The sequence below is a fragment of the Cyrtonyx montezumae genome, unplaced genomic scaffold, assembly GCF_038088225.1.
Source record: "Cyrtonyx montezumae isolate F1298 unplaced genomic scaffold, pur_monq_1.0 scaffold_0, whole genome shotgun sequence".
Lineage (NCBI taxonomy): Eukaryota > Metazoa > Chordata > Aves > Galliformes > Odontophoridae > Cyrtonyx > Cyrtonyx montezumae.
This window is the reverse complement of record NW_027071824.1, coordinates 28,965,705-28,993,442: the sequence shown is the minus strand read 5'-3', so window position 1 is coordinate 28,993,442 and position 27,738 is coordinate 28,965,705. Positions and strand designations below refer to the sequence as shown.

The window sequence follows — 27,738 nt, the reverse complement described above, 5'->3', positions numbered from 1 at the left end:
AAACAGGTTTTCCTAATCCACACTCTATTAGAATAGAGTACATAGCTATATTCTTTCTACAGCCAAACAGCTAATTTAAATCTATTGAAGCTATAGCTCAAGTATACCATGGTACCCTGCAAAGACACAGAAAAAGATACAAGATGTACATTTTTATCCAGACAACTTTCCAATACAATGCACTAAATCTGATGGCAATCTTTGCCCACTTGCAGGGACATATGGTAGATAGGATGAGGAAAAAAGTGAAAACCAAAATGACTGAGCTAAGGGAAGAATGGTATCAGGGCTTAATCTGCATTCTGTATCCACACCGTTTTCTTATTTGCCTCTTAAGAACTACCACAGTGATAAGACACATCACCATAAAATCATGCATTCAAATGAGTAATGAAGAATTACATTTTATACTGCAGTCAGCCAGATTGCCTTGAGTAATTACATAAAAGTAGCAACGAATACACTCTGATTTATTGTGAAATGATAGATTAAAAAAAAAAAAAAGGATTTTTAATGTTTACAAATACACTTTAACTTCAACAACTGATTATAATCATTTAATCATTTGCACCATATTTGCAAAAACATATTGGCTGAAAAGCACACTTAATCCTGACAGGGAATTGATACATGAAAAGAATATACATTAAATAACTGTTTATAGAACGCACGCAAGAAAATGCTAAAGCTAGGGCTTCTGAAGCAGCACTATTTTGGCCACATTAAACAATATTCTCTACTCTTTGTTGAATGTACATCAGGTTACCATACAGTAACACAACATGAAGTCAGTAAATGGAAATATTAGTATTAGGATGGCAATACTTTGGACTTATCCTAAGCCAATCAATCGTGTTGTTTTTTCAATATGTTATGGTTTTGTGATCTTCGTTGTATTGTTGATATTCCACATCATAACATCATGTGGAGTATTGGGAGTTAAGGAGTTAATGTTCCAGCTCCGTGGATCATCGATAGTTCCAGGTATGCCTGTCTCAGAAGAGAAGAAGAACTCCATTCCCCAGAGGAGTTTGCGATGCTTTGCGTTCTTACGTGTTTACGCTCAGAGGGAAAGATAAAAACTGTCTGCAGTCACGGGACTCTCTCTCTTCCCTTCGGGACCGAGCTCGGCAGTGGGTGTTTGTTGCAGCCGTCCGCCTTCAGCGTTAGCGTAAGGCCTTCGGTTTATCGGACACTCTCTCTCTTGCTCATTTTATTTGATTCATTTGCCTCAATTCCAATTATATTATATTATATTGTGTTATTTTTCCTTTCTGATATCTATTTAGTAAAATAGCTTTCCTCCTCAGATCGTTGCCGCTGTTTTGTTCCTAGGCCCATCTCCCTTCTCCTTTTTCCCTTTCCCCTTTCCCCTTCCCCGGGGTGTGGGCCCGTGGGTCCCCTGCCTTAATTGTCACGGTACCGGGTCAAACGGTCCTGCAAACCGCTGACACAATAATATCATGCTAATATTATATTATGTAATTGAATTTCTAGTTTCTTTAAAAACAAACCAAAAGTTAATTCTGAAACGTTAGATCTCCTTAAATGCAGCAAGTCCACTGAACTTAGCACACAACTTACAATTGTGTATAGTCAGTTTATTCAATGCACCATTTTAAATAAACTTTTCCTAATTAAAAGAATACCTGTATTCCATAATTACAGAATGACAGTATTTGTACGATACCGAAGTACCTTAAGTTCCCATTGCATACTCTTTTACAAGGTTTTGACAAGTATTCTTGGAAGAAAATAGAGTACAAAACCGATGTTGACGCAACCAGATTCAGCAATGATTAAGCATACACACATGACCTTTGATGAACAAGACTCTGGAGTAGAGAGAGAGAGGAGGCAATCAAGAAAACCAAAGTAAAGACCAAAGGTTTAGAACTGGCAGGACTAAACTTTGAGGAAGCTGCTGTATGAAAACATGGCAGGAAATAAAGAACAGTAGTAGGGGATGGAGACAGACATGAGTGCAACAAAAGAAGAAATGAGAAGGATGTTTCAGAATGACTGCTTACTATAATCTTCACTTTTTTGGTCCCTTTATGTCCTCAATAGAGATCTGAGTGCTCAGGCAGAAGATACAGTGCCCTAGGATGTCTTCATTTAGACTCAAGGTTAAGCCCTGTGACATTTTGGGGTAGCTGAGAATGAGACAAATCTGAAGCCACAGATTCCTATGCAATGCAGCAATTTTAAAAACCCAAACAAATTACTTTAGAAACTCTGCTTGCAACCAGACTTTAACACTCTGTCAAGAGATGCAACTGTGGAGTTCATTACGTGTTATGATGAATACACATGCTTAAAAGGTTCGAAATGTAAAATTACGTTGCAAAGTTCAAAGGCAAGCAAACAAATAATTTCTACTTCTATATTGGAAATACTTCACTACGGTAATTCAAATTGCAGAGCTAACCAGTAATTTTTGAAACTTTAATGAATATATTAATAAATTCGAGCAATAATGAAATTTCAGGGTTTATATTCAGATGTTATTTACAATGTCTTCTGTATAAAGTCTGATGGCAACAATCTTCAAGTGAGTTAGCCTAGAACAGCATAGAATGGGCTGAGTCATATGGGTTTCTTGAGTTCATCAGGTTCTTCCACCACTATAGAAAGTATTTATATTTGCCTTCACATGGGATTTTTATTAAGCCATTCCTTCACATTCTTTAACACATATTTGACAATGATGATGCTGATAATCATTTCTGAACTACTAATTTGGAAGTAGTACAACAAATTTCTTTTTAATTGGCAGATTTGCTCTCTCTTCCTACCTTCCTACCTATAATTATTATAATTATGGTCAGTTTTTCAAAATAACTAAATCTTTGGCTTAGATAAGAAGAATATCAAAAGAAAAAAAGATTATTTTCTTAATAAAATTAAGAGTATCGGAATCCAAACTGCTACTCTCTGTAATTATTTTGAAACCTTAACAAATGCATTAGCTGCCAAGAGAATACCAAATTTAATCACAAACCCAATGCATTTGAAGTATCATCTGTGAGTACATCAACATCCAAGGAATGCATTTTAGATGTTATTTGCTCAGAAATGTTCAATACTCTATGCATTTGCTGAGAAAGAGAAAGATGGAACAGAAGATGTGTCCCTTCAGCTGCATCATACACTTATCAGAACCATGTTTTTTCTTCTGTGTCTGTTACCTACCATCTTAAAAACATTATGGCAATCTGCTTACAAAAGTGACACCTTGGCATCCATGGAGCAAAACACCATACAGGTAACTGCTCATGTAGAAATATTTTCAGTACAGTTTGAAATTTCTTCCTATACTGAGATGCCAGTAGGAAACATGAAAGACAACGGTGAAATTCAGTATTATTAATGTAAAAGAAGCTCATCTGAGACTATCACATGGACTGTAAGCCACTCTTTTTATTGTTGTTGTAGTGAAGCTCTAAATAATATAACTAAGGCTGGAGTCAGTATATGTAGTGAGAAATTAGTAGGACGATGAAGATCTAATCTTTAAAGCCTAAAACTTCCATAATCCCACAGTTCTTTCTACAATCACCTTGCCACTTCTGCTTCAATGATATGGAAGAGGACAAATGGAAGACTTTGTGAGTTCTGCAAGGACTATATATATGCATCTGGAACATCTTGCACATGTACATCGTGAAAAAAAATCTCCTCTTACCCTAGCGTACCATTAATGAATCTTTAAAACAACTTCATGTCATTTACTGGTGAAATTTATACCAGCACCTCAAGAAAGATAAACAAAAGCACTTTTGACTGTTACTACTATGCCTATATGAAGATATTTTTCTGACGTATAAAAGCAGAGACCAGACCACAGATTACATGTAGTAGGCTTAACTTATAAACAAGTTTATAGCTAATGTGTGAACAACATGGAAGAAGAGTTAAAATCAATTTCAGATCAGTTTCTTAAATCAGTACAATCTCTTACATGGCTAAATGTTGCTTACTAAAGCCAAGCAAAAACACTTTGTGTAACAGTCTGATTTGTGCTACAATTTCAGCAAGAGGCCTGTGTAAGTCATTTGGATATGGAAAACTTTAAACTCAAGTATTCAGTTTATTATAAGCAGGACTGCTTGAAAACGCAGTGTTTAATGACACAATATCATGCATTTCATTGACAACAAATAGGGTACAAAGAGTATCCATGAATAAGCATTAGTAGCAGTAATGTTTTCTCACAGTACTTGCTACCTGTACAGGTTTTACTTCAGTAAACTAAAAATACCCTATAATGACAGGTGGAGCATCATCAACATGCTATGGGTTACTTTCAAGCTAGTATTTACTGTGATAGATGCAACATTTACCTGGTACTCTCAGATGGCATGGTGTTTGGGGGTATAAATTGTTGTTACACCTTAAGCTATATAAATATCAACTATAATATCAGCTGATCTCATCCCTTTTCAGTATTTTAGGTTCTAGAGAAAAAATAAAATCCACCTGAAGTAACTAATTCAGGGAATCTCAGTCAAAGAAAAAAAAAGGTTCATCTAAGTCCAAATCAGACATTTCAGTTCACATTCATGCTAATGAAATTCAGATAAATTACCCTGGCTGCCAGCCCACTAACTTCTGGCTGAGGAGTACACACAGCTGGATGCCTGCAAAGCAGTCAGGACACAATTTCTGCATATAGGTTAATGACTGTTCTGCGTCATCAACAGAATACAGACACTACGACAGAGAACTCAAAACAGCACTTTGCCTGCCTTTCAAATTTCTACTGCAAACAGAACTATCTGTATCAGATTATTATAGGAAAATCTAAAGCAGACTACACTACAGCATGAGGGATAAAAGGAAAATTATACCCCTGTTGTAGAATGACTTAAGCTATATAGCCTCTTGAATTCATGACAGACCCACCTAAAGAATCAGTTTCATCCTCTCTTATTTCTCACTGCCACCATTAGTCTGACAGTAGGATTGATACAGACATAACACAAACTGGTTAAACGATGCAGCAAGTTCCTTAGTTTCTTTTTTAGAGATTTGCATTCTGACAAATTAAGGTGTTTTGCTATTGGTAACATTTTGTATGGTACAGCCTTTATCTTTCTGAAAAAAAAAAATCACAGATAAGACTAATGAGTATTTGTTCCATCCTAAAAAGAAAATGTATTCAAGTACTGCTTTTTGACTTGCCAACTGTAATTTTGCCCATTTTCATTGGACACTAAGAAAGCCACATCTGCACAACTGCTTTTAGTGTAATAAATGCAGCCACCTTCAAGATTCCTGTCAGCACTAGGAATATAGCAGGGAAGACAGAAAGATCCACATGATAACAGATATAAAGTTGAATATAGGTGGCAGCATATATATGTGGGTTTTGTAGAGCTAGTTCTAAAGCGGGCATTTTAAAGTTTAAGAAAACAATGGACAAAACAAACATTGTAGTTCTTCATGTTCAGTCTACTTCTAAGTCAGTGCTCAGCTGTTACTTTCCTTTTGTAATTGGCTCAAAAATCCTCCTGAGCGCTTCCAAGGAAACTTATTTCAAGGTGATTTCCCTTCCCTATCGTGAATGAGTATTAGAAAGAAAAGAAAACAAGAAAACAACACAAGGAAACTTTCAACAACTGCAAACAAATTCCACTTAACATTTTAAGATTCTTTAAGCTGAAAGGCTACTCAAATCATTCCTTCAGTTTCAGCATTAATTCAGTGTTAGCACCAAAACCCCTGAACACATACCACAATTTAAATGAGCAATAATTTCTTAATTTCAAACAACTCCAAAAAAAAAAATTATTTTTAAATACTTTTTTCTAGAAAAATTTAAGTACTTTCCATCTACAAAAAGCTTTATCATGACTTGATCTATAACACTGCTTTTTTTGCATATATGGGTTGTAACGATAGCCATCCTGCTGTGCTACAGTTTGCACTATAAACCATGAAGTAGTAAACAGGTGGTCTACTGCTACCTACTTCTAACTCAGTCGTTAGGTAACCTCTTCACACTAATGACAACGCACTAAAAATTTTAAGTCAATTATATAATAATCACTGCCAAATATTTAACTGGATATAGCTTCTGTCCTTGCCCACTCTTTTCTTTTTCCACTGTTGTGCAGAAAATACTCAGCATTTAATAAGCAGCAACCACCCCGTTATTCAAAATTGGGAATTACCATCAGAATCTAAAACCCAAACACACAAGAAAACAGCCATAAAGTATAATTAGCATTTCTGATTTTATTCACATTATTGGTAATCTCCGCTTTTGCACTTGACCTCAGGCATTCCCAGCAACTGCAAGAATTGCACGACTTATGCTTGCACACAATCTCAAAAAATTTAAGACAAGTGTCACTCCCAGCCTACTCAAAAAGAAGAGTTTTCTGGTTCTAGTAAGGGAGGAGTATGAAGGGAGGAGTATGACCGAAACTCAAATAAATACCTCAAGAACTCAACAGACTACTTTATAACCTATATGTCAATGTTCCCATCTAAAAATTGACAGAAAATGAACTGCAAATAGGAACTTCTGTGACAATGCATACAGTTTGTTACTGACCTTTACATAGCATGTACTACATACTTTTATTCAAAATTTGGTAATTTTAGATATGCAAGAACCCCAAATTATGTTCTCAAAACATTCAATAATATAGCAGATATTACAGTTTGGTTTAATATAAACTTTGATTTATAAACACTAAACTGAACCTCCCAAATGAATACCATTCACAAGTACCACACACAAGTACGTTCCAGCTTGAAATGCCAAAAGGCCCAAAGCAGAAAACCTCTTTCAACTTTCACAATGGTGGAATCTTAAATTTAAAAATTCTAACAATCAAGTTTCTATCAAAAATAGAGGTTAAAAAAAAAAAGAAGAACCAAGTTGTTATAGGCTAAATATTAATCATAAATAGTAAGAACTTACCTTCCTGTCTGTTGTTTTTTCTTTTTAGCCATTTTTCAACAGTTTCCGCACTTACACTCTCTGACACAAACTCATCCAGTACCTGGGGATGAAGAGAAAGATAGGCCTTCACTTTTTCATCTGTTAAACCTGCAAGAGAGAATATTAATTGATTACAACACTGTTATGAAATTCTCCCTGTGAAACAATACATAGATGTCAGTAACAATATATATCCTTGTGTTTAACGTGCTGATTAAATATAGGCCTGTTTAAATTGTCTTCTCAGAATTATATCCAATCAAATAAGATGAGTTATCATTTAAAAAGGCTGTAGGAGCAAAATGCAATCATGCAAGATGCTGTGTACACAATGTCCTCTCTGACATTCCATATGAGCATTCCCTGGGAGAAATGGATGGGAAGAAATTTGTGATGTAGAACATGGATGCTGGGGCTGGGACAGGTAATGAAACAAAACCTGGGCCATCAGCTTTGGTAGGAAACTGATATTACAGAAGCAGTTCCGAAAAATAGCAACATGCCTCAGCAGCAAATAACAAAGCCACCACAACTAATTTTGCTGTGTGACACGAGACTGCAGTGAAGATGAAGTAAAAAACTAATTGGATTTTGTTTTTGTTTATTTTTCTGTGAAAGCAGATGACAATTGAAACATGGTAAGATAGAAAACATCTAGCTATGGTCTAAGGCTGGGTGTGTCATAGAATCATAAAATCAGAGAATCCCAAAGGTTGAAAAGCACCTTAAAGATCATCTGGTCCAACCATTAACCCATCAGTACCGTAGTAGAGAATAATGAACACAAGCATATGCAATGCTATACGCCTGAGTTTAAGACATAATCAGAACCCTGAAATTACTTATTTGCAAGACATGCAAGAGAATGTATCAGAAAGCTGATAAACAGGCTCTCATTAGGAAGGAGATAGAAGAATGTGAACTGGTACACCCAAATTTGGTATTCACACAAGTGAAGCAAAAGCAATCAAACTCTACATAAGACGCCAAAACCAAGTGTAAACTTTAATTACAAGAATTAATGAAGTGATATGAGAAACACAAATTGTTTTCAGATGCAGAATTCTAATGCCTACTAGTTATTGATTATCAAAATAAATGCAATTTTAGATAAAAAGATAGCAGCTGCCATGAAAGGAAAAACACCAGTATACACTTCGGAAAACCAAGCGAAAGGCAAACTCTCAAATCCCCGATACAACAATAAATAAATTCCCAAATTCTAACAATGACAATCTGCTCAGACTCTTCACAAACACACCAAAGAAAACCACTAGCTTCAGGGATAGGAATGTGAATGTGCAGAGGGCTTTCAAGGGAGGATAGGAAAGGAGTGCAAATGTCCCAAGAAACTGAGGTTCAAGTAGTCCCTCAGGGAGCATACATTGAATACAAAGCATTAATTAGATCTGAGGGGAAAAGGAACAACAAGATATGTAATGACTCTAAATACTCCTCGGCTGGTGGTGTCAGTGTATAAACGTAACTGTTTCAGTACACCTGAAAAGTAACCACAGAGTACAGACTGGATTCAGCAGAAGAGAAACTTCCCTCCAGACAACTCTGACCTCTTTTGGGGAGCACTCATGCTAAAAAACAAGACCAATTTTCCCACTTCACATTTGGCACAGTATCAGAATATGCTGAAAAGAACTGCAGTGTATTTAAATGCTATCCAACAACAATAAGCTTTGAGATCTCTTACAAATACTACAAAAACATTCAGGACACAGCACATCAGTGCTGTTTGTAGGGTCCCGACCATCTGCTCCCCGTACACATACAGCTCCATCCTTCAGTCCCCACCAGCACAACCTACGTCCAAAATACCACTGTTCTTACCCACTTGCAGCTGCAGCCTACCTGGGTTACCAGTGCCTCAAATATCAGTACTTCCACTTACAGGCAAGAAACTAGATACAGGCTGCTCAAATTAGGGAGCTAAATGAGCATGCTGATTTTCATTGGGAAAGAAAGGATTCTTGCCAAATGAGGAGATGATCAACAAGTTTGGAAAAAAAAAATATCAAACTACTTTGTATTCAAACTACTTTGAGGATTTAACCTTAGGGAACAGCATGTAAATTCAGGTCACAATGCATCTATAAAGAATTACGTCTTGTACAGGAATGAAAAATACTTTTCAGATTCTGTGACCAACACCTCCCATACTGAAAATAAATAAATAAATAAAACAGACTAATTAAGATAGCTTTGTAATCTGATTAAGAAAAAAGTAAACAACAAACTAACTCTTTCTAATTTCATAGTAATAAAATCTGAAAAGATAATGTATTTTTTGAGAATCGCTCATAAATGACTACAAAGTTTTAAGATTCAGAGTTGGTCATCAGAAAGTAAAATTGATCTGCTTCTTAAATTTAGGATGAGAAATGCTCAATACAGGCTTGTCAGAGGATATCTGCTAGTTTAAGGATGTTTTTGGACTGCAAATAAATGAACAGTTTTCCCTTCTAGTAAGAAGCAAGGAACTGGAAGTTTGTAAAATTAGCAATGGAAATTCTGCAAGGTTTGATATATGTTTGAAGTGAAAATAACCTCAGCTTTCTAATGTGCACAGTATTTATTCCTTAACTTCAATAGAGACACTCATTGAAATCTTTACAGGATGTTTTTTTTTTGTAATACACACATTAAAATTCAATAAAACAATTTGAAATAAGACTTCAGTTCTGTGTGTCAAAGGTTTAATTAATATTCCAGGGATCTTGCAATTCCAGCAACCTGAAGGCAAAAATTCAGCTTTAACCTTACTTGGAGAGTGATTCATGGAGCTGCTATAAGAAATCCTATAACCACCTTTAAATTATCCTCCTTCGTTTCCATAAATGAATCTGTACTGACATGCTTTTTCAGTGCCAGATACAGATAGGTGCAAGTAGAATAGGAGTAAAATTTACATGAAATTTTTAAGAAAAAAAAAAAACACAAATAATTTAGATCTGCTTTCTGCATACAAACAAATCAGTTTTATTGATTCTCCTGATCTTTGGTCTATTTATTTGAAAAACACATGCGACCACTGTACAAAAACAAACGAACAGCAAAATCCAATGATAACACATCGTGACTTCAGAAAAAAAAATTGCATTAAGAAAATGCAGTCTTTGTAGAAAAACCATCCACTACTTCTTACACAACAAGAATCTTCTTATCTACTCCACACTGACTCCAGCGATACCTCCTCTTGTTCCTCAACTCTGGCATGAAGCATAAGTTATGTTCTCTGACAGCGGTCAGGTAGTATCAAGAGGGATCTCACTCGGGAAGGTAGAGCTCTGGCCAACACTTTAGCATGCACCCAGCCAGAAAACCCAGAATGATCCTAATTCTTCTGAGAATTAGAGGAATCTGACATTTTGGTTGAGCATCAATTCATTCCATCTATGCTTCAGAGTTTGCCTTCCTGATTCATACACATCCTGTTTAAACAAACACATACACACACACCAAACAACCTTTCTCTCTTATATTTTTATTTTAAGCAATAAACCTATGTTTCAGTGCTGTTATCTTTCTTGTGCAACTTACTAATGCCCAACGTTATGCAAATGTTCGCTATTTTTTCTGGATTTGTGACTAAATAATAAAAGTTATAATAAAAATATGATATGAAAGGGTTTGTGTGTATCAGATGAGCGCTTCCTCTTTTCATTTCCCTCAGAACAAACTTCAGGCAAAGGAACTGCTCAGCTTGCCCTCTCCATGCACCAGGTCAGCAGCTCCCAGCTTCCTGACCAGCACAATTGTTTAGGTTCTCTTCACAGATCTCAGTTTGAAATGTTCTCTTTGGCCATGCTGTCTAAGCTTTAAAAGCTAATTCATAGGCACGGAAAACATTAATCAAGGCTTGTTTGGTTTCATTTTTTCCATTTGTTGGCTATCCCTGTCTGAACAGTAAGTGGAAAGACAGCCTTTCTATAAATGACAGGTTTTGCGCAATTGTTTCGTATTACCGTGCTTTTTGTATCATTCAGTATAATTTGTTTATTTTAGAGCAAGATGATATCAAACTGGCAAAGCAGAGGGTGGAAGACAGCCTGTCCCACAATACCACCCAAGAGGCAATTTCTTGATCAGCAAAAAGGACTTTTATTGCCAAGTGGCAATATTATCTGGCAATGCACTCATTCTGTGATGTCAGAAGGGAGAGAACGAAATGACAGAAAATAAACACACATCTTGGACTGATGCTTCAATGTATTCTACCAAATAACTATGTATCTATTTTTCCACTTTGCATGTGCCTGAGGCTCAAGCTGTTCTACTCATTTAACAGAGCTCACGCTAGTCTATCGAAGCTTTGGTTATGTGTTTTCTATTTTAAATAACTCCTCAGTCTTTACAAGAGTATTTTCTTTATTTTTCCTTTTCAAGCTAGGATAAATGCCTTCTTTTTCAGTGAAGTTAGAGTCAGAACCATACAGAGTATAAGAGGGAATTATGGATGCATTTCTTCATTGCTTATCTTAGTAAACTAACTATAGCAAACACAAATATTGCTCCCGAATACCACAGTCCAGTAATTTCAACATTAAACAGACAAATGTTGGTGATGGTTGTTGAAACAAACTTTCTTCCTCAGTCCTGTGACTGTTACTTAAAGACATGCTCCAACAACTTTCATTGTAGCTAGGCATGCTATGGAAGTGGATCATTTTGCTGTTTCAAAACTGCCTTTCTAAGTTGCGAGACTTGTTGCTTTACACTAGTTCCCAAAAGGAACCAAACTGTATCAACCACAGTATTTCTTGCTCAGCATGATCACCTGCAGGTATCTTTCCCCAACCAAAAGAAGTGGGTAAGACCCAACAGCTCATAACTCTCCTGACTTTTTTACATCTGTGAACATTCCTAACCTAAAGCTGCCCTTCCAGAATTTCAAACTAAATTCGACACAGTGACAATAAGAAAATGGCACACATAGCAACAGTTTGCACATCACTCAGGCATAAAAACGTTTTTACGGAGAAGAGAGTTTTGGTTACAATGGTAACATTCACTTCCTTATTTTCAAAATCTTAAGCGTGAATTTGCATACTCAACCTGAAGAAATGAGGCAGTATATGTTCTCAAGAAGAACAGGAGGCTAACATCCCCTAATAAGTCCAGAGACTTTAAAGAGAGCAAACTCCCTCCAACTGCAGAACTAGGAGTAGAGGTACTGGCAAACTGATTTTTGAAGAATCCTGAAGTGAATGAAGACAAGTTTCCAGATGAAACACATATTAGAACAGATAATAAAGCATGACAGTGGACAAAGCTTATGGAATAGGAGTGTTCACGGAACAGAACTATTCATATTCTTTGGCCAACGCAGTATGAAGCACCCTTCCAGCACTTAACAGCAACAAACAAAGCAGCTCAGTGCATAAGGATGCTCCTATGCAGTGTTTGTTTACTATGCCAGATATAACATGGCTGGATTCCAAAAGAAACAAAGAAACAAGACCTCCTGCAGACATTAGGTATCAGTAATTATTACTTGCCTTTAAGCCACTCTCCAACATTCATTTAAAGTCAGAAAAAAATGTGAAAATTATATTTATGCTTGTGAGTGTGTGTGTGTGTGTGTAAAGTACTTGAAACGTGTAAAGTACTATGCGTAAAGGACTTTCTTGCATACTAGATAACCTTTGTAGCACTGAATCGATTAACGGCTCCACTTCTGAATGCGTGTTGTGTTGCATCCTCCACTGAGAATAGTTTCACCGAGCTCAGTGTAAAGCAGAATCAACTGGAATGAGGTAAAAGAATTGAAGCCTACAGCTATGTTTCAAAATCAGCTCCATTTAGCAGCATGAGTCAGTCACATCATTAGCTATTTCTGAACTATTTTCATTAGTGCTGCGATATTTGGCATTTTTCTAAAGCCACTAGCTTCATCAAACCCCACAATTAGGCAAGAATTTTAGTTAGCACCTGAAGGTTCTGGTCCTGCCAATAGAGGAAAACTTGAGAACAATCCTTAAGAACCAAAACAAAAATGCAAGTAAAAAGATCACAGGCTGGGGGACATGGGAAGGCAGCAGAGAGTGGATGAAAATTACTGAGGCAGTCTAGCTAGCTACTGAGGCTCAGCATTTTATCCCAGAACAGCTTAAGCTTGGAAGACAGCAGTCACTGCATTCCTCAAACCCTCTGCAACACTGATGCAAATGGCAGACCCTCCATGAAGTTGGATGGGACTCAAGGGTTTAAAAATCCTTGTGAGAGCATAAATTGGTTAATGAAAGAAATAAAATTGATTTTAATGTATAGAAGACTTTGGAAACAAATAACTTTAAATCTTACAACTGCAACTATTTGGGTGGGTTTTTTTTTTCTTTTTTTCTTTTCTTTTTTTCTTTTCTTTTTTTATTTCAACGAAACACATGAGCATGTTTGGTTTTATAAACAATTCATTCCTGCAGAGGGGCCAGCAAACATAGGCAAGGGCATAACGTCACCATGTAAGTAACAAAATGTTGTGCCCCATGGAGAATCTGTAAGTCAAAAATATCAACAAACAAATGGAAGAAAAAGAAACATAATAATAAACACTTTTCAGACAAGGGAAGACCTGAAGCAGGTAACAACCTTATATCAAATATAAGTGAAAATGTGTAACATTAAAGTAAATATTCTTATTTGGAATATCAAAATGAAGAACAGATTTATAACACTTTATCAAATGGACATTTGAAAATAAATGCCACACTAGTGCTAAAAAAGGGAAAACCTTAAAAATACCTGAAAGCAATTCAAAGAAAGACAATTGAACCCAACTCTGCATATTCGTTTAGTTTAAAGTCGTAACACCTCATTGCTTCCTAACACAAAAATCAGCTCCCTATAATCTTTCCAACCAAACCTTATAAATAATTTTTGTAGTCATTCTCCAAAGCATTCAAGGCATGCGTGTACATTGCTTCATTTGGATTAAGCATTAATCCCATTAAATCAATCCCTTCTTTGTTCAAAGCATCAGGATTCAAAACCACAGGCACAGTCAGTTTTGGAATATCCTTTTCAAGTCAGACTTTTTATCTTAATCCATTTAAGTATACAGGAATGTAATGCAAGCAAGTGCCCAAACTCTGTGAAACCTGACATTACTGGTCTGGCAAAAAGTACAGTCACTTACTCTAAGCAATCAGTACAGCCAAGGTTCTATTTGGTTTTTCTTGTCTTGAAAAATCAACTCAAATTTAAACTTGGCTGTGAACAGCTCCATTCAAGTATTTTTGTCTCTCCATCTACAAGTCAGACTCACACTGCTAGAAAAAGAAAAAACAAACAAACAAACCAATGCACAGTTCCTGCGTTCAATACTTGGAAAAACAGCACTAGCAGAAAAGCTACCAGCGTAGTACATAAACAACTACATAAACAGCACTACACTGCAGATCTGGATATTTAAAATGGGCATACATTTGTTTCACGTCATAAATTTTATCATTTAACATTTCAAATCATCATATAAATATGAAGTGTTAATTTGGCCAGCCTTGAGTCACTCTACCAAATTGCAAGCTCTGTATGCATTTAGGACCCAATTCCATCCCAGTCAGATGCAGTCACTTGTGCAGTGCATGTGGCAGAAAGCAGCATAGCGTGTAACATCTCAGCCAGGAGACCAGCACCTCTGCTTAAGCTTTAGAGAGAAAACAAAGACTAGCTCAGCCAACCAGAGCTGGAACGCTTCTATACAGAAAGAATACCAATAATCACTTTATCTGGTACACTGTAATTCAAATTCCTTAGTTCTGATGAAAAAGACATGAATGTGTCTATGCATCTGAACAAACCAGATGCCAGGATACACACAGACATAAACAACTTTGGTTTCCACCAGCTTCTGTGATGATGCTTACAAGGCCATTTCCAGGTATGACTGGTGTCTTGCAAGCTGGCATCCTCATCACACAGATGAATACTTAAGTGTTCTCATCTCCCAAAACCTGGAGCTCAAGGATTGCAAACTACTGACATCTCTGAGCACTGATTCACACAAGTAAAGTAAAAAGCAAAAGGCCAAGAGCATTTTTAAAAAATCAGTTTTGATTAGAGTTTAAAGGCCTACGATCTCTCCATGGGAAGTATACAAAGGCATAATGAGGTGAATAAATGTCCCTAACTTGAATACTCATTTTTTGCAGGCTATCAATGCACACTCCAAACTGTGTATGTGGCACAATGTTCCAGGGCACAGTGTTAACAGTGTGATACCTTCCATTGTCTGAATGTACACTGCTTTTTTTTTTTTTTTTTAATCTAAATATTCCTTCCAGGCTGAGGAGCAGCTTCTCCATAGTTCTAATTAGCGCTTCAGAATAACTGAGGGACCCGCAACAAGCTTTATTAACCTCCAGGTGCATGATGGGATCAAATTTGGGGATTTAATTAACGCTCTGAAAAACCTAACAAAATGAATATACACATGCTTTAAGAGTTGCAAATTGTAATCAAACTAATTTCAAAATCTTTGCCTGACAAAAATGCTATGTATCATCTTAAGGTTACTGATAAAAATAATTATCAACACACTTAAACATAACGCATCACCATGAGGTAAGTAAAAATGTATTTATAAACCCATAATGAACGTTTCAGTGTGATTTACAATTAATTGCTCATTTATATTCTCCTGTGCAACACATACAGCTAGGGTACTTTGTCTCCAGCCTAAAATATACCTGACCAGTAAGACTCAAATTAACAGTGATAAGTGTCAAAATGCAGTTCGTTCCCAACTCAGTGTGAAAAATGTCAGGTCACCCAGGACTTGTACCTATCTAATCTCTGGAAAGATTATATACAGTCATAAATGAAACCACTTAAAATGTAACAATTAGACAAGGTAGGAATACTTTAACTCCCCCATTGGAGAGAAAGCTGGGACAAACTTCTTGATTCATGACTTCTCCAGTAATACCTTCTGGCTGATGTGATGTCCTCCATCCACCTGACACTCGATCCTGATGTATTTCCATATTTGAGAAACTATTCTGTTGCAAGAATAGCCCCGATGTCTTTAGTAGCAAAATTTTATTGCTGATTTTTTTTTTCAAGAGGAAGCCCATAAATAAAGCTCTGTAACACATTTATAGCGTAAACTCATATTAATCTTAACTAAAACACTACCTAACTTAGTGCAGAAACAAGATCCAGTATGACGAAACCTCCTATGAAGAATACTCACGTGTGCCAAGTCTCACTGTTATTTCACTAAGTAGGACACAGAAATTGTGTACTTCCTCCTCTTGAAAGGAGCATCCTACTCCATCTAAGCACTTAGTAAACTTGTCAGGACAGTTTCCCAGGATACAAACCTCTTTGTAAGGAACAACTACACATATGCTCATACCTGAGCATTCCCTGCTTGGGTAGTACTAGGACCATATCTACAGCAGCACTGATCAGCATTTCTCATTCTTCCCTCCAACCTTTCTGCCTGAGAAGGCACAGAGAAAAACACAGTCAACATCCTTTATAAAACGGAAAGGTAAAAAGCCCAGAGAAACCAACCACTTTTTAGTGTGATAATTTCTTTTTACAAAGAAACCTGATACAATTATATCCACAAAGTCATGAGAAGTGAGTTCCTCAAAAACAAACCACAACAGCCAAGATCCTTCCTTCTATTTAACACAAAATGTGTTTCTCATCTGTTAGCTTACATTATGCGTAATAATTTGAAGGCTGGACTGGCAAATATCTTTTAAAAATACATCTAATTTTAAATAAAAGATGAAAGCAGTAGAAGAGTTCAGCATGTCTCCTAGTCAGTCTCTTCAGGTTAGCAATGGAGACAAAATAATGTTCCCATTTACAAAATAAATCACATTCTAATTCCAGTTTCAAATTTTCTTATATCAACTTCCAACCAATGGGAGTGTTTGTTTGTCTTTGTACTTTGGCTATGGGCTTAGTACAGTTTTCAGTATTGGACATTATCTCTCTGTAAAGGCACTGCTACTTTGATAGATTAACACCTACACTTCTTACAAAGTGAAATGGACTCCATTTCTGAAATTTTAGCACCATATTCTTAGATCATTTCATTTTTTTAACTTTAAATATTCACATGCACTACCTTGCAGTAGTTTCTGCAAGTTTCTAAGCTAATTCAAATACCTCTTTGTACAACAATAAACTTCAATTGACATTTAAAATTAAGAGAAATCTACTCAATTCTTTTCCAGGGAAAAGAAAGGCCACATTCAGAATAATTAAACATTGAACATTAAGCAGTGACATTACCAAACTGTCAGGAAAAAAAAGCAAGAAACTGATTTATTTAAAAGACAATAGAGGAAAATAATTATTTTCCTTTTCTGCTACCCCTTATTTTCCAGCTGAATAAACAAATAGAAAAAAAAACTGATTTTTCAGAGGTGTGAACTGCTGCATTTTATGGTGATGGATCTAACGATATCTTCATGTTAGTAAAACATGGCCTAGGAAAAGTAATGCAATTTAAGATATTTAAATGAATATGCTACCAAAATAAAGGAGGCTTGAAGTGATAATTAAATAATATGTTACATATGCTTTTACTTTCACATCAGAGACAAGGATGTATTGTGCAATCCTTGCTTGCATTGGTGTATACTTATAGGAGTATTCCTACTGACGTCAATGAGACTACTTATGTGCGTAAGAGCTAACTAACACAAGTTGTGCAACAAAACCCCAAACACGTTTCATTCCACAATTGTTGTAAGGTTTATTCCTCAACCACAAGTTTTTACCTAGTTAACGATGTTAATAACATTATTTAATTGACGTTATTGTTCAAAAAAAAATACATGAGAACGTACAGCTTGTTCAGTGGTGTCTGGCAACATCCAGTATTTCAGCTAAACATCAGATGAGAGCCACACAAGAATCACAGATTCACAATGGCTGCCAGGCCCCATCAGAGACTGCCTAAACCAGCCTCTGCTAAGGTAGGTGCAGGTACAGCAGGCTGCCCAGGGCATCACCCAGCTGGGTTTGAGTGAGTAGAGCGTCTCTATCTTTAAGAAAGGAGGCTACACATCATCTCTGGGCAACCTGCCCCACTGCTTGGTCACTCTCACACTGCAAAAGGTGTTCTCCTGTGCTCAGGTTTGAATGTCCTGTGTTTCAGTTTGTACTGGTTGTCTCTTGAACCGTCACCAGGACCCACCAAAAAGACCCTGGCTCCATCTCTTTAAAACTCCACAACTACATATGCAAGAAGATAAGATCACCCTGATTCTTCCCTTCTGCAGGCTGATCAGTCTCAGTCATCTCCATAGCCTTTAAGTGGGTCCATGTCTCTCTTTTACAGGGGAGCCCAGAATTGGACCCAGAAGCCCAGACACGTCTCATCAGTGCAGAGCAGAGGGAAAGAATCCCCTCCCTTTATCCTCCCCCTTCATCCTAAGGCAGCACCAGATTGCTTTTGGCCTTCCTTGCTGCAAAAGCACACTGCCTGTTCAGGTCCAAAAGAAATGACTTCCTAACAGCCAGCTAGGAATTACAAGATCCAGTCCTTGGAGAACCGTGTTCCCCAGAAGGTGAAATAAATGGAAATACCTCCTACTGACTTGGATGTTAGCACAGTAGAACAAAAAACAACATATGGGGTTGGCTGCTCTTCCAGAAGATTCCACTGGTGCGGCAGTCTTCTACTCATGAGATCTCATCTGGCAAAACTTCTCCTATCAGTGTTATTTTACACAATAATTCAAGCAATCCATTTATTACCATTTTAACATTCTCCTGTTAGCAACAGGGCAAAATAAAGTCACAGTGTTTCAATCAGGTGCCCAGTTTTACTATAAGGCATAAGAAAATGCCACAGAATACAGGGCTAGTTTCAGGAAACTGAAAACAAGCAGCTTCATCTTTTTTCCTGTCCTCCTCCCCCTCCATCAATTCCACACTCTTTTTGTTTTGGAGACACTGTAGCTCACTAACATGTGTTCACCTCCAAAAACCACCTTTAGAAGATAGAGGGGAAAGAAAACTTGGGCAGAGCAGAAGTGAAAGGAAAATGAGAAAGCTGGGAACTAAGAACTTGAGGACTTAAGAAACAAAAAACAACAACAAAAGACACTTCAGTCTATGTTCTTGTATTCACAGGATGCCTGCTCAGCATTGCACCTTTACTATAACAATTTATATGAACACATCTCACAAGCAAGGATGATGAAGTATTCACTGAGAAAAAAAAAGGATTTTCATCTCTCAGTGTAACTCAGCTTTATAATAACCTGATTTTATCTATGGACTGCTTGAGCATCTCCTACATTCAGAAAATACTTCAGTACTACAAAGATGTCGATATAAGACAGATAATCTAATGTAGGAAATCAGGGCACATTTCCACAATACTAGTCATAAATTTTCACTTCAGTGTGCTATGGTGCTGGGAGCTGTGATTCAGATTTCTGCCTGGCAAGCTGGCTGACTGACTGCATGTCTTCTCATTCAACCACAATGGCCCATTACACTATTATATAATGGCAAAAATTGTAAAAATAAAGATGAAAAGCACACTGATAACATATAAACAGGCAGATTTACTGTTATAAACAGACAATTAAAAGCTGTGCCATAAAATATCCAATAAGAGAATTAAAGAAAAAAAACTTTAAAAATTTTATCAGATGAAATAGAGATTTAACACATGGGTAGCTTTTCAATATTTTTCAACTTTTTTCAAATTGACTCTGGGAAAGCATCCAACTTCAGTAGCTCGAAGAACATAAATTCTAATACACTCCAATTTAACTGACAGTGGTGTGAAGGATCACCCATAATAACTAAAAAGAGCCTCTGTGTTGTGCTGCAGTAAAAATATTACCATGAGTTCTCAGAAGAATATGGCATCAAAACCAAAAAGCACTCATAAATTACAGTATATTACAGTTTCTCCTTTAGCACTACAGATGCATTACTTTACAGAATAAAGGGTTAATTTTTGTGAGCATCAGTTTTGAGGACTTAATAGCACTGGTAATTTGCTCTCATTATTCTGTGAGCTAACAAACTAACTTGACATTCAAACTCCCACAAACCACCGGTCTACATCGCCAGAAAAGAAGTAACACTGTAACATTATGTTCAAATTACAGTGATATATGTATTCTAACTTGCAAGATATTCAAAGTATCAAGGTCAGGAAACACAAGATGGAAGAGCTGCTCCAAAAGTAATGCTTCTTCTTTTTTTTTTATTTTTTTTATTTTTTTTTTTAATGTGGGTCTCTGATATCATGGGCCAACATAATAGGAGGTTTTACTTCAAGGGCAGCCCTCCTACAACATTGTTTTACATACTGTACATCGATTCCAAAACAACAATTACATCAGCAAGCATTTCTTATTCTATGCAGTCTACTCTATGAAGTACCTGCAAACTTTTTTTTTTTCTTTTCACAAAGAGCATTCTCCTAAATTTGAAAGTATGCTTTCTTCTACAAACATAAAAAATGAACATATTAAAAATCTGAGGAAAACCACACATGCAATTTCCTTAAATTAAGAAACAAAACCTCCAGACATCTACAATAAAAGAGTAAGACTATATCTCTAAAGTCATGTGATTTAAAAGTACCATTTACAGGTGACAGAGAAAGGCTTTCAACTACTGGGCAATTGGTTATTATCTTTAAGCTCTTTAGAGAACATCTACTATCAAAATGACAACCCAGTTAGCTGGAGATTTGACTTAGAAAAGCTATTACACTTCTACCTCCTTTTCTACTTCAGAGAGAAAAATCCATTATTCTATGCATTTTAAAATCTTGGGGTAGGGGGAGGTTGGGTTTTATTTTTGAGACAACTCTTTACAGAGGGAGTGGTGAGGTGCTGGAACAGGCTGCCCAGAGAGGGTGTGGATGCCCCACCCCTGGAGGTGTTCAAGACCAGGTTGGGTGGGGCCCTGGGCAACCTGGTCTAGTACCAGAACTGGAGGTTGATGGCCTCGCCTGTGGCAGAGGGGGCTGGAACTTGATGATCCTTGAGATCCCTTCCAACCCATGCCATTCTACAATTCTATGATACGATTCTATATTTTTGAGCTCATAGGTTTTAATACTACTTTCTGTGATCACTTCAAACTCACCCAACAGCCAATTACCTCCAAAACTGACAGTACTGCTTTATCTTCTACACCCAACTGCATATTCCAGATGCTTTTTGTATTTTCACAAGCTTTTGAGCAACTGTGTGTTGAACTGATTGGAAATTCTACCCTCCAAAAACTGATGCACCAAAAAAGCTCAATTTCAGCAGACCTCTTCAACAGAAAAGAATAGTGAGGACATCCCATTTGATGTCATCATATCTTTGTGCCACCAAGTTTATTTTATTTTTCTCCCAAAGTCCAGTACACATAGTATTAGAATTTTCTACTGAACTAACTGAACATTTTAATGACATCTGTGAAAAGAATAAATCAAAATTAAATATAAACCAGAGTCCTACATACTAGAAACCTTCAAATCTGGAATAATCCAGAGCTGTACCAGAAATTGTAGAGCAAGACTCAACGCCTCCTAACATTTAAAGCTTACTCTTCTCAAGAAAGGCATTTTTACCAGCATCTTCAGAATACATAAAATGCTAAGAAAAAGAACAAATCTAACCATTTAGGTTCTTAGAAATAATTGGAAAGCAGGATTTTCCAACCAATACACTTATTCCAACATTCCAAAATATGTTTTCATTTGTAATCAGTATTTAAAAATCCTCTTTATAGTAGGAAAAAAAAAATTTTTTCTTCTCATTCCATTCAGTTCATTGCATTCTTTCAATTACATCAAAATCATATACTGCTTAATACTAACATTTTGTTTTGAATTTCAGAAAGTGTAAGAGGAATTATTAATTTGCATGCTTTCTAACAAAACTAACACATCTGCACTTCTATTTCAATGAGTGTGCATTTTCAGAACATACAACTAAGTGGTGAGAGCCCACCTCCTCAGGAGGCTCAGAACCTCTTTATTCTTCAATACGCAACTCTCTGCTTGTTTAACTTTTCCTTAGTAGGTGCACTGGAATAAGCTAAGCCTTGGTAATCAATTTCCTTGGCAAACTATGAAGAGAAGTATTACAAATAGCATGGTCTAAAAGAGACAAAAACACGCCTGAGCTTTCTTGGCATCAGACAAAGAAAAAATCAGCCAAAGCACTGTTTTTCAACATCAGCAGGTGACCTAGTCAAGCTGAAGATGTCATCCAAGAGACACAGACATACTGGAATCGAAGCTGTCATTCAGTAACTGTTTTGTGTGTAACCATCCCTCCTGGTTCAATCTATTAGTCAGAACCATTATCTTAAAAGATTAAAACTCAATCCTTGTTTCCCTGTTACATAAAGGGTTTACCAGCAGAATTACATGTGGATCAGTATTTGCAGCATTTCTTCATGAAAAAGAACAGTGAAATAACAAAAAGCCTTGCCCATAGGAAGTGCTGAAAAGCAAGTTCCAAAAGTTAACTCGAGGCACATGAAAAGTGAGCGACTTTATGGATGTAGAGATAATTATCTGAAATAACCACTTCAAGGAAAAATATCATTTTCTATATATTCCAGCAGCTGCTCGTGATAATTCTACCTTTCTTGCTTCAACTTTGCAATTTATTAAAATTAAATAAACAAATAAATAAATATATAAGTAAATAAATAAAGTCTATTTTGTATAGCTTTTTAATTTAAGGAAGTTTGCAAATTGTATCTTGTCGGTGTTCTCCAGCTAAGGTATATTCTATTTGGAATTCAAAGAAAAATATCAATCCTCCTGCCAACAACAAATATGGCCCAAGTATTAGTATTACCATGAACAAATACTTATGTGTCTGGGTTTTAGTATTACTTATTGATTTTTAATGCTAGATTACAGTCCTTCTGTATCAATACAAACTCAAAATGTTTTCTTCTGAAATGTATTGTATTGTCATCATCTTCTTTTTTCAAGATAAATTAAGCACTATATGCCCATAAAATGTACATATAGTGCAAATTTGAATGAATCAGTGAAAGTGAAACAAATCAGCTGACATTATAAATAATTTCTGTAAGAATATACAAGTTTTAACTGGGCAAAGCTGTAAACCCGAGCCAGTGTGATATGCTGCATTCCCTCAATGTGGTATGGCAGGTCTCTGAAATTAAACAATTAGTAGACTAATGGACAATATTGCATTAATTCAAGTCACTATAAATACTACATAGTAATCTACTGGATTTCTATGTCATGGTCATCTTTAGTTTAAAAATAAAACAACAAAAATAACAACAACAACAACCATAACCAATAAAATCCTTTGCAAAGATCAACTGCTAAAAGATTCCTAGAGACATATCTAGGAATGTATTTAAATGGGACAGACATTTTACCTGCTATCCAAACCAAGAGTATTGAGAAAGAAAAAAAAACATGTTGAAACTTTGTTCTTCCTTATGCTCAGAGCATTCTTATAAATCATAACTTGTGAGCACAGCCCATCTCAGCTTCTCTTAAATCAAAGAAACACTTGAGAAATCTCCAGGGGCACTATTGCCTGCTCTCCAGGTTCTGTGACCAGAGCATGGCAGGGTGATGCCTAAGAGAGCCTGAAGCAATGGATATGCTCTGTATATGGCTAACAGGTCAACAGGAGCCATCAAAAACACCTTATCTCACATAACAGCCCAGTAGTGGAAACACCTGCCAACGTTAAAGGATCTTTACCCTTCTTAGCTAAAGCTACCTGAACTGACACTGTTGATTGCCATAAGCAGCCTGCAGTGAAGAGATCTAGCTGGGAGCAGGTCAAGGAAGGAGGTCAGTTTTTGAAACAGATCGTAGTCCTTACAGAAACTCAGGAGTTTCCTGAAACTATTACTGGATTCCATGCAGTAAAAGTCCAGAGACTTATTACTGTTTTATATATATAAATTATTTATTTCTTAAAAAAAAAATAAACATTATAGAGCGGTAGGATTTTTTGCTTCATTTTCAGTAAGGTGCTAGAACATCTCACATTCATGTTGCACATACACACAACTTTTTATTGGGCCTTTATTTTAACAGATAACAGGAAGAGCTTCTGAGCTGCTTCATCAGCTAAGGACAACACTTTCCTACTAGAAATTCAATGCTCATGCTAGAAAGATGTTCTGGAGTTAAAGTAAATGTTGCAAATCCAGAGATAAAATATTAGTAATGTGCTTTTGAGATCCAGTGCCACTCCTTACCACCACCATCCCCAGCTCCTCTTTAAAAAAAAAAAAAAAAAAAATTGCATAAAGGTAAAATTCCAACTTTTTACTATTTGAGGGAACTACTTCTAAAAAGTTACCATACAGATATGATGCAAACGTGTCACACACATACTATAACTACTATGATGGAGCTTTAATTAAATTGCTCGAAGCATACAAAGGATTAACATGCCCCTGTTATAAATACATATAGCTATGCTTGCCAAACTAACACATCACTTAATAATTTTTTAATTTATCTGCTTATTCTGTTACAAAAATCCATGCAGCATTTTACAAAGTAAAAACATTAAACGAAAAACCACAGCAAGTAATATAATGTAGCATATGTGCATAACGTGAGCCTTCCATTTAAAGAAAAGGAATCTGAAAAAGTTGTTTCAGAGTGATGAGTAAAGTCAGGGCAAGTGAAAGAACAATCAGAGCTGTGTTTATTCACATAAACATAACAGAAGCTTCTGTTGCAGACCACAGCAACAAGTTGGAAGCTGTATGCAGTCTGTTTCAGAGTGCTTTTGATTTGTGATGAGGTCGTAGAGACATACAGCCAGCTCATTTTGTGCAGTATTTCTAGCCTCTGAGCAACTGAAACCAGTGTATTAAAATCAAGCTCTGACTGTTTGGAATAGAGAGAAACTTGAGCAAAGCAGAAGGACTTTTGTTGGAATGTGAGAAGTGAAAAACTTCTTTCTTTCAAATCAGACACAACAGGAAAGGAAAAGCATCAAAAACACGCATGCTCCTTCTGCAAGCACGTAACAGAGCTGCCTTCACCTGGTTTTTACGTGCCTTGGTTTCAATGTCACTCCTTTACAACAAAATGAATCTCATTGTAATAAATACTTAAAGTTTTATCCTCCTGTGTTTCCATAATTTTGCTATATCAAGATGGAGAAAGTACTGGCTAAAAATTTAATTTTTGGCGCCCGCTGTCACTACCTTGTTGTTTCAAATAAATAAATAGGCTGACAAATATCAAAATAATGGAATATAGCATTTCTGCATTTGCCTAGAAAGTAGTGTATTTTCAATTAAATACCACCTTGATATACATAAATATTAATTAAAATCACAGATGTCTAAGAACATGAATTTTATGATTGTATCAAAGCAACAAGAAGGATAAATGATTTCTGCACTTTCGTTTGATTTAGGAGGAGTCCAAATTAGTGCCATTTCACTCTATGAAAGAAGAAACTCAAATATCTTTAAACTCTTGTAACATTCCTGACACTCAAAAATGCATAAAATATTGTATTTTTTTTTACTCTTAATGTTGTAGCTGTACACTCAAATATATTTCAGCATTGATATGTCTCTTACCGGAAACCACATATATGATTTACAACTACTAGACAGCATCTATCAATGTTTATACTTGTGCACGCAATGATTTTTCTCCATGTACCCTGCAAAAACATTTTCAAATGTCATTTGCGTTAGGTCCCTTAAATAACCAGATCTCTCTCTCCCTCTTTCATATTCCCAAACAAGCAGAACAGCTAAAGTATTGGCTGCTCAGAAACACCAATCTTCGTTAGTTTAACTATATGCTGTTACTGACAACAGCATACAACCAGAATGAGTATTTTTGCATTCCTTGTCCAGCTGAAATACAAAGTTTGCCTAGTTTGTGTCAGTCCAGAAGTGGTAGCTGCTGACATCAATTACCAGTAATGCACAGAATAACATGAAAGGACACTTCAAATATAAGAGGAACCATTTTAAAAAGAGCATGCAAGAGGGCTTATATTTATACTTCAAGCATAAAGCTACCTCACTGTCAGAACTGGAAACCATTCCTATCACCTCTCACTTAAATCAATAGGAATTCTCCGTGTAGTACCGCCACATCAAAAATGCTGTCCTTAATACGCAGTCCCTCCTGTTTGGTGGTTTGTTTTTCCAGCATTACCTGACCAAAACCAATGTAATTAAATACATATATATATATTCCACAGACGATTTTTCAAATCACTCAAAATCTGAGAGCAATGGCTAGTTTTCACACATTCATTCAGCAGAAGACAAGTATGTAACCAGTAAAAACAGGTCAGAATGAAATACATCAATGATTCTATGAACTTTTCCAAAACAGTGTTTTACTGAATACAGATACAGAACAAATCTTGTGTCTAAGTTTGTGAATTTGCCTCTGGAAAGCATCACTGGTATGTACACCTGAGGAACATTATAAATTCTCAGTGAAATGCCCTCTCTGATGAGATGAAGGAATTAAAAGCCTTACCCTAAAGGGAAATTTCATCCTCTACGAAAATGCTGGATCGTTTCTCAGATGTCACATACACAGGAAAGCATTCCTATACTTTCAGCAAGCATAGAATAGCATGAGAATAACAGGGATTTAATCTGAGAATGTAAAATAGTACTGTAAAAGACAACAAGCCAAATGTGTAAAGATTGTATCTTCATTTAATGGCAAATGCTTTACTAAGCTTTTTAAAGGAGATGTAACCCTGTAGAAGACTTCGAATAACTTATTTCTATAACAGTCATCCAACCTGCTTTGATTCTTTTGTAAATCCTGCTGCTTAGTGAAGGTGAATTGTACACATTTGGATAATTCAGACCAAGCTATAATACTGTGCTGTAATAACATTCTGGCTCTCAAGTGATAAAAGGAAAACTGTCAGTTCAAATTATTTTAAATTACGAGTCTCCAAAACTTTTCTTTTTGATGTGCATGCAGTACAAAACAACAGCTAGAGGCTCTAGGCAACAACTGTCCCATTGCCGCGTCTCCCTAATCCACACATTGCATTCCTTCAGTCCATGAAGTTTGATCTTGCCTGCCTTTAACTCTAACCCCCCACCTTCTTTTGAAGTGAAGTCTCCTACTGCTTTGTTGTTTCAAGATATTTTATTCAGTACTTACTAGAGGAAGAAAGAGCGAATTTTGTGAACCACTGGGTAAAACAAAACAAAGCACAAGAAGCAGGCTGCACATTCAGCTGCTGCAATTTGGCCTAAACCCTCTATTAGGGCACTAACTACCTGAAAACATCATCCATCTTGCTGAACACTTGCATAATAAGCACTGGAGGCCTACATACTATTCCCCCCCAAGCACACACCTGGTTTCTCCATAGCTTATCTTTTACATTTACATTCATCATTTTTCATGAGAAATAATAACACACTGTAAGTGCACGCTACAGTATTCATTAAATCAGGCCTCCTTTGTAACTGTATTCACACCTAAATAATTTCCTGCCCAGGTTTCTGCAGTTCCCCATATAGAGTCCAAAATAATTCACCAGGTTTGAATGTTGTGGCTATATTCTGCTGCCATGCTAGTTCATAAGTTGTTTGTTTAACTTGACTGACATCCTTTAGATATTTATAAGCACTGATAAGATCTCCCCCAGCAACCCCCCAGTCTTCATCAGGCTGAACAGCCCCAGGTCTCTCAGCCTTTTCTCATAAGGGAGATGCCCCAGGACCGATTACCTTTGTGGCCCTCCACAGGGCTCTCGACAGAAGTTCTCCAAAGTTTCTGTCTTTCTCAA

At 36.4% G+C, this 27,738-nt stretch overlaps 1 protein-coding gene across 1 annotated transcript in view; it reads right to left on the bottom strand.

Moving 5' to 3' along the window:
* PDE10A (phosphodiesterase 10A) overlaps window positions 1-27,738 on the bottom strand; it is a 171,685-nt gene that overhangs the window by 93,852 nt on the left and 50,095 nt on the right. Inside the window, exon 2 of the mRNA XM_065731225.1 lies at window positions 6,938-7,066. Within this exon, the coding sequence (XP_065587297.1) occupies window positions 6,938-7,066 (129 nt within the window). The remainder of the gene's footprint in view (window positions 1-6,937; window positions 7,067-27,738) is intronic.